General features: G+C 40.3%; 1 protein-coding gene across 1 annotated transcript in view; it reads right to left on the bottom strand.

Annotated features, from left to right (window-relative positions):
- The window catches only part of LOC114100675 (beta-galactosidase-1-like protein 3), a 61,395-nt gene that overhangs the window by 22,687 nt on the left and 25,906 nt on the right, over positions 1–12,802 (bottom strand). Inside the window, exons 2-6 of the mRNA XM_071616998.1 lie at positions 10,591–10,677; positions 10,192–10,410; positions 5,491–5,559; positions 4,751–4,846; positions 1,260–1,368 (exon numbers count right to left, since the gene is read on the bottom strand). Coding sequence (XP_071473099.1) covers positions 1,260–1,368; positions 4,751–4,846; positions 5,491–5,559; positions 10,192–10,410; positions 10,591–10,677 — 580 coding nt within the window. The remainder of the gene's footprint in view (positions 1–1,259; positions 1,369–4,750; positions 4,847–5,490; positions 5,560–10,191; positions 10,411–10,590; positions 10,678–12,802) is intronic.

Raw genomic sequence — 12,802 nt, 5'->3', positions numbered from 1 at the left:
AAAGAATGAGATTTCAAAAACATTGTTTTATTCAGGCAAGGTGGTTAAGACTTGCAATTCCAGCTACTCAGGAGGCTGAGGCAACAAAATCACAAATTGAGGCTAGCCTGGATAACTTAGAAAGACCTTCTTTCAAAATAAAATGAAAATACTAGGGATGCAGTTCAGTAGTAGAGCACTGGCCTTGCTTGTGGTTTGATCCGGAGTATGGGGGTGGGAGGCAGGGCAGGTAATTTAAGTGATAAAGGAAAACTGTCCACTGGAAACTATATTTTTATTTAAAGAAAAGGATATACATAGACACATCTCTGTATATGTGCATTTTTTTTTCTGCATGCATTGAAAATCTCTGGGAAGATACACAAGAGCATGGTAAAATTAGTTGTCTCCTAGGAAAAAAAACTAAATGGCTTTTGGACATGTTGAAGGGGGAGAATTTTATTTATCATAGTTATTTTGTACCCTTTGAGAATTTTTTACCAGCTGTTTGTACTGATGATTGTAAACAAAAGAGTAGAAATAGGAAATTCAGATCAGTAAGCTTAGTGAATATTGAGCTCACAGATACAACTATGATAACCCTTTTTGGGGTCCCTGTCTTCTGTCATGGAGGTCTTTATGGAAGCTCTGGACAAAGCCACAAAGACTGATAAACCCAGTCTGATTCCCTCTTAAAATTGGGAGCCATTTGTCCACAAAAGCATAAAAAGCTAATTTCGGCTTTACTATAAATTACTGAAAATTCTGAACTTGCTTGGAATGCCTGCCGTGCCTTGAACTCACCCATGCTTGGCTTTCCCTGACCAAATAACAACTCTCTCTGAGGCTCTAATGATCTTCATAAATTCTGATGTCGGGGCCAGCAAAAATATAAACTAGCCTTTGTGTTATGCTCATCAGAGTTTTGTTATCTGTAACTCCCCTTTGTGTAACTTTCTGGGCTATAAAGCTGCGCTTCTAAAAAGTTGCGGGGCTGTCTTTGGCTCCGGCGGTTTTTGTTGGGAGAGGAAGCCCGGCCTGTTGAAATAATAAGCTTGCTTTAATTTGATTTTAATTGGAGTCAGTGGTCTTTTCTTTACATCCTGGTCTAATAAGACAAGTCAAAATTTCTATGCTTGACATGAGGGTACAAAAGTCAAAGTTATAAGAAACTCACCTGTATTTCTCATAGAGGCTGGACATGACCTATTTGGCTGGTGACTGAGCCAAAACACTCTTTCCCCAAAGTCAGTGTCAGAAGAAAAGGTCAGGGGCTTTACCTGGAGAGGAATCACTCTGGGAATCAGGTGATCAAAATACTTATCAACTGCTTCAACAAAGCCTTTGTCTGTTGTTCTCAGTTTCATGTTGGGGTCTTGCAGAAGCCAGCTGGGGACAAGAAGGGACAGGTTAGTATGAGACAGGAAGGTCAGAGGAATCTGTGAACTTTTCACACCATGCACCAGATTTGTAAGGATGAGAAGGAAACACACTACACACTTCCCAAGGCACTCTAGACCTTGGAAGTGCTTTGCGCTCCATTTCATCAGATGAAGGGACTGAGCCTACCCAGACTTCTACACCCACGTCCTGTGTGTTTGATTGTTTTTAAGAATTCCTTGAATCTTCTCTATTCTATTTCAGTACGCTGAGAACATTGAGCACAGCTTCTGCTCCTCAGGCATAAGGTCACATAAGGTCACAGATGAGATCTTCTAGTGGCACCCCCTCCTCCACAAAAAATCTTAACTAAGCTTCTCCAGAAATCTTCACCTTAATTAATTATAGGACTATCAACATAAAGAGTCTTTACAAAAGAGTTCAATGTACGTAAATTTATTTTCCTGCTGCTTTATTACTTGGCCACTGGCCTAGAAGAAATCAGCACCCCAGGTGCTGACACCCCTTTACTAGTTTTCACAAACATTTATCCAGTATAGATAGTTTGTAGAAATGTGTTTTCAAATGCAAACTGTGATAATAAAAAGACAAATACTTTAACAAGGCCTCTGGCCTTGAGCTGGAGCTTCACAGAGAAGTCTACATTTCTAAGATAAGAGAAGTTACCAGTTGGGCTCTATGGTAACAGCTATCAGGGGGAGGAAAGGAAGGGGAGAAGAAGCTCTCCCCTTCTCAGGAGCTGTCCTTGAAGGGTTAACTTGCCCCAAAACAGTGAAAGAAAAATCTGCTTTTATGTGAACTTCTGCAGACTGTGAACTTCTAAGCCCCTCCCCTCACACACTGGGTATAAAATTCTGTGACTACCTGAACTCGGGGTTCAGGGGATTAATTGATTACAGTAGAAGCTATATCCTCTGAGCCTGGCTGCAGCCAAATAAAACTATTTCCTGCTATCTTCAGTGCCTTGTCTCATCTGTCCCCTACAACAACCTGATACTTGAAGAACACAGTAGAACCATGAAGCCAGGAAAACCCCACTACAGGTTACAGAAGACAGGGCCAGGCTACCATCTGACCTATAATGGGAGTAATTGTTTCCCTGAAATTCCCACTTACTTTAATGATTTTCATATATCAAACTATCCTTACAAAAATTACATAATCATCTCAATAGATGCAAAAAAAGTCTTCCACAAAATTTAGCTCTCATTCATAATAAAAACACTGAAGAAACTAGGGACAAAAGGAATTTACCTCAACATCATAAAAGCTATATATGGCAAACTCAAAGCTAACCTAACGATGCATAGGGAAAAACTGAAAGCATTATCCCTAAAATTGGGCACAATAGAAGGATGTCCTCTCTCCTATTCAACATAGTACATAAAATTTTAGCCAGAGCAATTAAGCAAGAGAATAAAATAAAAGGAACAAAAATAGGAAAGGAAGAAGTCAAATTTTCACTGTTTACTGATGATATAATCCTATATTTCTAAGGTTCAAAACCTCCATGTTATGGTTTAGATATGAGATATCCCCCAAAAGCTCAAGTGGAAGACAGAGCAAGAATGTTCAATGGCCTTTTTCACAGGACAAGAAAAAAACATTCTTAATATTCATATAGAAGAATAAAAGACCCAGATAGCAAAAGTAATTCTAAGTATTAAAAAAAGCAATATTGAAGGCATTATACCTGATTTTAAATTATTCTACAGAGCTATACTTACAAAAGCAGTATAATACTGGCAAAAAAAAAAAGACACATGGAACCAATGGAATAGAAGACATACATACAAACCCACTCAGATATAGTCGTCTGATAATAGCCAAAGATGCCCAAAATATATCATGGAAAAAAGACAGCCCTTTAAACAAATGGCATAGGAAAAACTGGATATCCATATGTAGGAGAATGAAAATAGTTCCAGTGTTTCACCCTACACAAAAGTCAATCAAAATGGATCAAAGGGGTTACGAATTACACCAGAAATCTTGCAACTGCTGGAAGAAAACATAGGGTCAACATTCCATCATATAGGTGCAGGCACCAACTTCCTCAACAAGATCCCTACAGTTCAAGAAGTAAAACCAAGAATCAATAAGTGAGATGCCATAAATTCAAAAGATTATGCACAGCAAAAAAAAAATTATTAAGAGCGTGAAGTTATAGCAGCCTACAAAATGGGGGAAAAATCTTTGCCAGCTACTCCTCAGACAGGGGATTAATATCCAGAATAGGTAAAGAACTCAAAAACACTCAATGCCAAAAAAGCAAATAACCCAACCAATAATTTAGGCAAAAGAAGTAAACAGACATTTCTCAAAAGAAGAAACACAAATGGCTAACACAAATGGCTAAAAATGTTCAACATCTTTAGCAACAGGGCAAATACATATCAAAATTAAAACTGAGATTTCATCTTACTCTGGTTAGAATGGTAGTCATCAAGATTACAAACAATAATATACATTGGCGAGGCTATACACTTATAAGGAGGATCTCATGAAAATAGAAATGAGACACATAGAATAAAGAGAGACTGGGGAAGGTAAGAGGAGAGGAAAAGGGAGGTATTAAAGAGTAAAACTGACCTAATGATGAATATGTAACAATGAATACATAGCAATAAATTCTGTTATATATAACTACAGTACACCCATAGAAAGAAAAGAAGGCTGTTTCTCCTGCATTGAAAGGAAGGTGTTCATCTGGGATAAAGCAAAGCCTTTATCTCACCTGGGGAATAACTAATCAACCAAAGACAGATCCAAGATGGGACTGGGACCTGTCAGTTCAGAGGGATTACAGAAGAGGATTCCTGGATTCTTACTCTGAGACTGAGCAATCTGGGCAGAGAGTCAGCATCACAGCAATAAAAGCCAAGGAAATAGAAAAGGCTGGTAAATAGGCTGAGTTCTTTATGGGTGGAGAAGGTGGCCTGACCTCAACAAAAGAGAGTAAGATCTGAGTTTGCCAGAAGAAGCTCAGCGGTTGTCAGAACTTTCTCTGTTCTAAAGCTTCTGGTCCCTTCCCTCCCATCCAATAAGAAGAACAGAGGTGGCCTCAGCTCCTCCTCTGTGGGATTAGAATCCCAAGAACTGCTGCTCCCTCTTACCTCTTATTGTCCATTACCAGGACCCATATCTGCTTCACCTGTGAAATGGGATGACAGTAGTGCCCACAACTCCCCCACACCACTGCAGGCTTCACAGGACAGGATATGAAGTACATGGCACAGTGAAAAATTTAAAAAAACACACTTGCTCAGTCCATGAAGGTGAATTTCGTTATCATCTGACTGAAGTGTTATTTTTCATGAATTAAAACACATTATTAAATTATAGCTCTTGGACTCAGAGTCCCGCTCACCTGGGCAAGCCCCCAAGGTCAACCTCTGCACAGATGTAGGGTCCTGGACGCAGAATCACCCACAGCCCAACCTTTGCAGCCAACAGGACAAAGGCTCTAGGAAGGTAAACAAAGTCAGATCCTCTCATGGCAGTGCAGAGAGGAGGCTGCCTGGGTAGAAGCCCATACACATAACAAGTTGCCCACTCTTCCCCTTGTTCTCAACTAGGGACACTGGAGTGAGAAAGAGTTAGCCCAGTTCAGCCCAGCAAAGCAGGAAATTAGTCCACCAGGTGGGAGGCCAGAGGCCCTGGGAGCTGGGTTCGCATTAGCTGTGGGCATCAGGACCATCTACCCAGCCTCATGGGACCTAAGAAAAAAAGCCATCCTATATGGTACAGAGGGTCTGTCTCCAATAATGGACATGATAATCAAAAGGACAGCCAGCTCCCAACGAGGTTGCTAAACACCATTGCAGAGTTGGGCAGTGCCAGGAGTCTTGGTCCCTCTTAGCTGCAGTGGAGAAGTGGGACTAGATCCCAATAGCCACAAGTCCCTGGGTAATAGGTCATTTCTGGGGAGCAATTGGGCCCTGGGTGCTGAGCCTCTCACAGCATCCTGAGACCAGGGGTCCAGACCTCAGGACCTCTTTGGTCCTCAAAGCAAAGAGAAGATACCCCTAGAGTTCCAAATCAACCCCAAGTAGCCATGTCTCTGCTTCCTGCCCCAAGCCAGGTCACAGAAACAGTAGCAATACATACTCCATGTCCAGGTTCCCTGAGAAGTAGAATTGGCCTCTTTCTGGCTCATGCAGGTTCCATGGAATGTAGCTGGGAAAGGAATAGGAAAGTACAATAAGCATCTTATTTATTTTTTCCAGTTGTTACATCAGCCCCAAACCAAGTCAAACCCTGCAATAGTTCAGTGAGTGTAAGTTTCTGATGGAAAATAACCTCTATCACAAGAACAATGACTATCTTCAACAATTCCTTTTTCTATTGCTCAATTGTGGTTCAAGGTATCAATTATCCTTGGATTCTAGATTCCTTAGATTTATATATAATTTCACTCACCACCCCATTCTTTATAATACCCATTAAAAATATAAAGAAAAAGAAAAAACACAACAAAAATGTGCATATCTGCCTGATATAGTCTTGCAAAGAATTAAACAAAGTAAGAAGATATGAGGAGTTTCTATGAGGGCAAGGGAAATGCAATTCAGTAGGGTTCAGTCTTTAGACCGCAGCAAGAAGGGCTTCTGCCAAGGTCCTTCCTCAGAGGGCTGCCTGCAGAGTCAAAGGACATGTGTAAAATTTGTATTGACTCTATTTTTATATGCATATAGCTCTATTGTGAGAATAGAATAAAAAATTGCAAAAAGCTACTTAAAAGTGATGTAAGGAAAATTGCTGAAAACAGAAAGATGAAGAAAGATGTATAAGGCAAAATTACACTAATAAAACTGATAGTATACAAATGGTTTTAAGGCAATATGGCAGACAGATAAGGTGCGTGGCCTTAAATAAAAATAATTCCATCCACAAAATGTGCTATTCAACCTTCTATGCCCTTAATGAAGTAGCTTCTACTAAAGGAGAAGCTGACTGAATTAGAGAAGAAATGGATAAGTTGATTTCACAGTCATAGTGAAAGGATTAAAATACCTAAGAAATAAAGAAAATATGTAGAAAAATTATAAGGATATTGATTTCAATATCATGATTAAAATGTGGAATTTATAAATATATTTTAAAACCTAATAGTCAACAGGTTCCAAATTCTAGAAGTGTATGTCACATAGTTTATGATCTCAAGACAAAGGTAACTAAATTATAAAAATGACAGTTTAAAATAATAATAAAAAGTAAGACAAACAAATAAAACAGAAAGCATGGCTGGGGATATATTTTAAAAGAGATGGTACTGTTGGTAATGTGCTTGTCTTGCATGCACAAGACCCTGGGTTCAATCCCTAGTATCACAATGAAAAAAAAAAAAAAGCAGAAAGCACATTCCCAAATTGTTTATGGGTCAAGGAGGGAAATTCAACAAAACTTATGAATATTTTAACTAAATGATTTTGAAAGTACAGTATAAGAAGACTTGTGGGATATATAACTAAAGCAATACTTAGGAAAAGCATTCATATTTCTAAATGGCCCCATTATAAAAACAAGAAGTCCTAGAAGGAAAATGAATTAAATATTCAAGTCAGAAAAGAAGAAGAAGAGGAAGAAAAGTAAAAAGGAGAGGTGAAGAGAGAAACAATGAAGTAACAGAGAAGGAGATCCAAGGAGAGGAAAACATGAGGAGAAAGAACCAAATCAAATAAGGTAGGAGAGAGGAAATTACACAGAACTCAGAAATTGTGAAATAGAAATTAAAAAAAAGGGATGATTAACAAAGCTACTTGCCAGTTGTTTGAAAATAAATTAAAAATTAGATAGGATTATTAGCAAAAGGACAGCCAGCTCCCAACGAGGTTGCTAAGTAGCCCAAGTACACAATGCAGCGAGTACAGGGAAAAAAGGAAGATTTTTCAAAGTCCCAGTCAGAAAGAAGAAAGTCTCCCAAGAAAAAGAAAAGCAAAACACTTATTAAGAAAAATAGGATATACTCATAATAAATAGAGAAAATAACTTAATAAAAATTCAAGATCCTATGAATCTCACCCTCACAACCATAAAAGATAGTGATCACAGAGTTTTATGTGTGAATTTTAAGAAACACTGAGAACAAAGATAATTCTTTTGAAAATATTATCAATGAGTAGAAAAAGATTTACTCATCTTATGAGCTTAATTATAGGATTGATATCAAAACTGAACAAGAACACTAACTAAAATAAAATTTCAAATCAATTTCTCTTAAAATTATAGGTAAACATGAGTAAATCAAATTCATCCCAGGACTGTAAGTTACATTGAATTTTAGAAAAACTGACAATATCACTGCTTGAAAAGATGGGTATACAAAACTAAAATGATAGATGCAGTAGAAGATCTCAGTGAAGCTCAATAATTATTTCTCATGATGTTTCTTGCACAGTAGATATACCACTTATCAATTTGCAGCCTATCAATTTCAAATTCTCCCTCTAGTACCAACTCTAGCTGATCAGTGGCATGGATGTGTGAAGACAACTCAGTACCATCTCTTTTAAAATATTGTTAGATCATGAGTATAACCCATAATAGTCAATGCAGAATTAACCCAGGAAGTCAATCGAGCATTACGTATTTTGGTATTAACATAATTAATATAATTCTGATACAAATATGACTTTATATGCCCCATAGCATTTTGCTAATGCATTTTTGGTTTTTCTCTTTCAATTTACTAAGTGTGAGATTCTCAGGACTGCCTTTGGGCAGGGGGTAGAGTGCTTATCTAACATGTACAAGGTCCTGTGTTCAATCCTAGCACCTAAAAAACAAAAACAAAAAAACTGACTTTATTTTTCCTTATATTAACTGATAGAAGCTCCATGACTTAACCATGCAAACAACAGATCTTTGAAGTTGATGACAAAAATTTGATCAAGAAACATAAAAGTGTATTGTGCATCATAAAATGCCCTTTGAAGAACATTTAAATTTTACAACATGGAATAAACATTCTACAGTGTAATCTTCAATATCTAAAAGTCTATGTCTCTAAATAAAATACAAAATAAAAATAATAAAATGAAATACAAAATAGGACTGGGGATGTGGCTCAGAGGTTGAATGCCCCTGAGTTCACTCCCCAGTACCCCCCCCCCAAAAAAAATAAAAAATAAAAGCCTGTGACTATGAGAGGCAGCCAAATGGTGTAGCCATTGTCCTTGCAGTTTGAGTGAGGTAAAGCATAGCTCTGCTACGACTATCTATGCCTCAGTCACTGTGATTTTGGGAAAGTGACTCAACCTCCCTTGGCCAGATTTTTCTTATCTACAAATACCACCACTCACCATAGATGATTGCTATTGGGCAGAATAAATTAATGTTGTCCAGGGTTTAGAGAATGCCTGGCTGTGTATAAATACTACATAAGTATAACTAAAATTGGCTATCCTAATCGACAGTGTCAGCTCTATTGAAATTAGCAATTCAGTTTTCTGGAAACAGCAGAATCATGATCCTAATGTGGTCTTCCCTGCCTTCCCTCTGACTTTCAGGAGCTGGTTCTCTTGACGTAACAAACATATACCCTGACTAACATATGCAAACTGAACAATACAGTCTTCTGGAGAAGTTTCTCTTTGGGACACTCTTCACCCACCATGATTGACTCCTGACCTAAGAGTTTCACAATTTGGTGGAAATAGGTCTGTTAATTCAATGTGATTTTTGTTTGGGTGTGGTTTTCATTTGGCTGGTTATCTGTGCACAGGCAGAACTCCAGGTAGAACTTCAGGGGGTATACATACTCAAAAGCTACCTAGGCACACCCACAGGACATGCTGGGAAGGAACCTATCCATAATACGGAAGGTGGGCTCCACCCACACTGCCTGCACATTCCCCAGCAAACTGAGTGAGCTAATTAATCCCAATGTGACCAGTCTGTTCCCCTGAACAGTGGGAGTTGTACTATTCACCTCTCAAGACAGTCCTGAAGACCATGTGATTATGAGTATGATAGAAAATGCCTCCTCATCAGCACACACCAAACGCAAGCTGCCTTTTGTCACTATGTTTAATCATGGTGAATTCATGCTCACTTATATTTCAGTTCTTCTAACTGACTAAACTGGGTTTGCATTTCTTTCTGCCACCATTGATGAAGACATGTGCATGCCAGGCATTGTGATAGGCTTTTTCTGTATAAATAAGATAAAGGTTTTATCTCCTTTAATCATCAATACAACCTTATGAGACAACCTTATGTCTTTACAGTGAAGGGTTCTGGGCCTGACATAGGAAGGTTAGTAGGAGGCAGAACTGTGCTGGTGGCCGTGTGTATCTGACTCTAAATCCCTACATCTCAGGCATTACCCTGCAGTGTTTTTTTTCCCTTAAGGCCATTAAACTTCACTTAGTGATGCTGATATTTTCTTACTTGTTCATTTTGTGATACTGGTGCTATTCCTCTAGATATTCTTATCCACATACATAAATGGAAGGTATTTTTAAAATCTGTAAGCCTGTGTATATTCATCTGTAAGTATGCATCCAGCATGTCATTAAACTGAGTGCTCCCAAGGGATCAAATAAATTATCAAATTCTTGATAAATTATCTACTCCCTTACATTTGTCCTATTAACCCCTATCCAAAGCTTTGATCACTGAGGAAAGTATGGTATGGTAGCTGACAGCTAGACATTTAAGCATAAAAAGAATGTGCTCTAAATGTCTATTCTGGAGACAGCTCCTGATCCTGCACTCCAAAACAAGAGACTCTGCTCTAAGCCGGGATGCATATTCTAGGAGCCCCATGGGGTAAGCTGGTGATAGAGGCTGAGGGGCAGCTCTCACGTGGTAACAGTGTTGAAGCCACAGGCCTTCAGCTTGAGCAAGCGGTCCCTCCAGTACTCTCTGGGCATCCGGAAGTAATGGATGGAGCCCCCAAAGATGAGGAACTTATGACCCTCCAAGGTGAAGTGTGCACACCTTCCAACAAGTCCCTCAGATCGTTTCTTCAGTGTGAGAGGGTTCAGATGAGACCAGTTAGACCTGCATGGAAAGGGGAAGGAAGGAAGAAGGAAGATAGACAGGAGAGCCTGCTGCAACCTTCAAGAAAATGAAGTTCCTGTTTGCAGGATCTACCCTGTGCATGGTAAGCATATTTCTTTCTCCAGTAAGATAAAGCTCCCTTGTTACCCACTCAGGTTCCCCACTCAGGCAAACCTGCGTGAAGACCAAGTCACTTTTCCATCTTTATGTTTAGGGCAAGAAGCAAAACCTGATAAGATAATTGGCAGGAAAAAGATGCCCACGATTCCTTTCCAGGCTAGGCAGCAACTGTGGGGAGAAAAATATAACAGTAACAACATGAAGGTGTTGGCCTCCTCAAGCTGTAAGGACCAGAAGGTTACTCTAGGATCCTCTACAGGAATCTCATCACAAGCAGGGATTCTCTTAGGGGAGCCTAAGGTAAGAGAGCTACAGCCCCACCTGGCTCCACCCAGGTTCTCCCATCACCAGTTATCCCAGTCCTCCTCAGTCAGAACTGAAGCTGGGGACAGACAGAAACTGGACAAGGTTAAGCACTGGGGGTCAGGCAAAGTCAGGGAAGAAAGGTGGCTTCACCTCAGGTGGGGCACTCCATACGGAGGATCCAGGAAGGAAGCAGGGTGCAGTACTGGAGCACCTTGTCTACAGCCACAACCCTGGATTTTCTTGTACTGAATTAAATGTAAAGACCCCCAGCAGCACAGGGAAAGGGGGCTTTCTGCATAAGAAGGAGCTGGGAGGGAGGAAGCTTGAAAGGGGAGTTAATGAGAAGAGTCTCCTGGTTAAGGACCAGGAAGATATCTCAGTCCACATAACGCTCCTAGGGCTTGGGGCCAGGAATAGCTGTGCATAACTGATAGAATGGATGTGAGGGAAGGTCTAGGAGGCTCTCTACTAAGACCACTCAGGGTTATGGGAAAGCAGCACTAGGCAGGAGGAAAGGCCCCAGCTCCTGGAAGGGCAGGTTGGGCCACAGACTTGGACAGTCCCATAGGCAGCTGGGATGAGTTACCTGATGTAGGGCAGGGAACCCATCTCAGTGAGGCCAGTGATCCAAGATCCCTTACTGTTTCTGCCCCTCTCTGTAGCCTCAGATGCAGAACACCAGGCAGAACAGGGACAGAGGTCAAATCTGAGCTCTGAGCCTGGAACCTGGTGTGAAATCCATCCGGAGGAGTTGGCACAGGAATTCCTGGACCTAACACCACAAAAGTCTGTCAAACAATGCCCCGGGGAGTCTGTCAGACTCTGCACCAAAGAACAGCGGAGCCTGCAGCCCAGGGTGTGCAGACCTCCCGTCCTTGACACAGGTGCCGCTCAGCCCTGAGAAGTAAAACAGGAGGGTCCTTATATTATCATTGGAGCTTGCCTTTCCTAAACTATGAGTCAACAGCCAGCTGGCACAGAACATGAAGATCAGTGGGAGGAAAGAACTTAGCTGCCGTGTACTGGAGAGCCAGAAGTCTTGATTCCACTGGTTCAGCAATTTTATTCCGTACCCATTTTATTCAGTGCCCATTCAGTACCCATTGACTAGGTTCCAGATGCAGCACTTCAGACTAAAATGAAGGAGTTCTAAACACAGTTAGGTAATTTTTGTAGGATGGGTAAATGCTTAAAGACTGAATAGGGTGTGATGGAAGACCAGGTTTTATTTTTAATTTTTTTGAGAAACCTACATACTGCTTTTTAGGCCGCGACCAGTACAGGCTTCATAAATGAAGGTTCAGTACGTGAGAAATCCTTAGGGAGTTTTGAATTAAAGAGATAGACTCTAATTACCTTTAAACCAGCTCCAGGATGGCTTCTCCTAGCTCCAGCCTCCAGCTACCTATTATGGTAGCGAGGTTTACTGAAGAGGCTAGTGAGAGAGAGAGAGAGAGAGAGAGAGAGAGAGAGAGAGAGAGAGAACACGCCAGGGAGTGGACTTTTATTGGGGAACAAAAAATTCTGGAGAAAATCCCATCCAGTGAAGATTAAGGGAAGCAGTGTCCCAAGGTCAGGTGCAACGATTGGGTCTTCAGGGTATGGCCAGACACACCTCCACACGGACAAGCCCTCGGACCTGAGAAGGGTGGGGAAAGCTCTGGACACAAAGATGTGTCTAAACACCTCTCACCCAGCCAGGGAGGTAACTCAAAACACATACGAGGATGACCTCCCACACTGCTTTCCATAATGGCTATACAAATTTATATCCCTACCCACTCCAGTAGGATAGAAGGATTCGTTTTTCTCCACTTCCTCACTATCCTCTTTTGTCTTTCTGACAATAGACATTCTTTATTTTTACTTTTTTTATTTATATATGACAGTGGAATCTTATTACAATTCTTATTACACAAATAGAGCACAATTTTTCATATCTCTGATTGTATACAAAGTATATTCACACCAATTCGTCTCTTCATAC

This window comes from Marmota flaviventris, chromosome 9 (genome assembly GCF_047511675.1).
Source record: "Marmota flaviventris isolate mMarFla1 chromosome 9, mMarFla1.hap1, whole genome shotgun sequence".
NCBI classification, from domain to species: domain Eukaryota; kingdom Metazoa; phylum Chordata; class Mammalia; order Rodentia; family Sciuridae; genus Marmota; species Marmota flaviventris.
The sequence above is the reverse complement of the archived record's forward strand: the minus strand, read 5'-3'. Positions and strand labels throughout refer to the sequence as shown.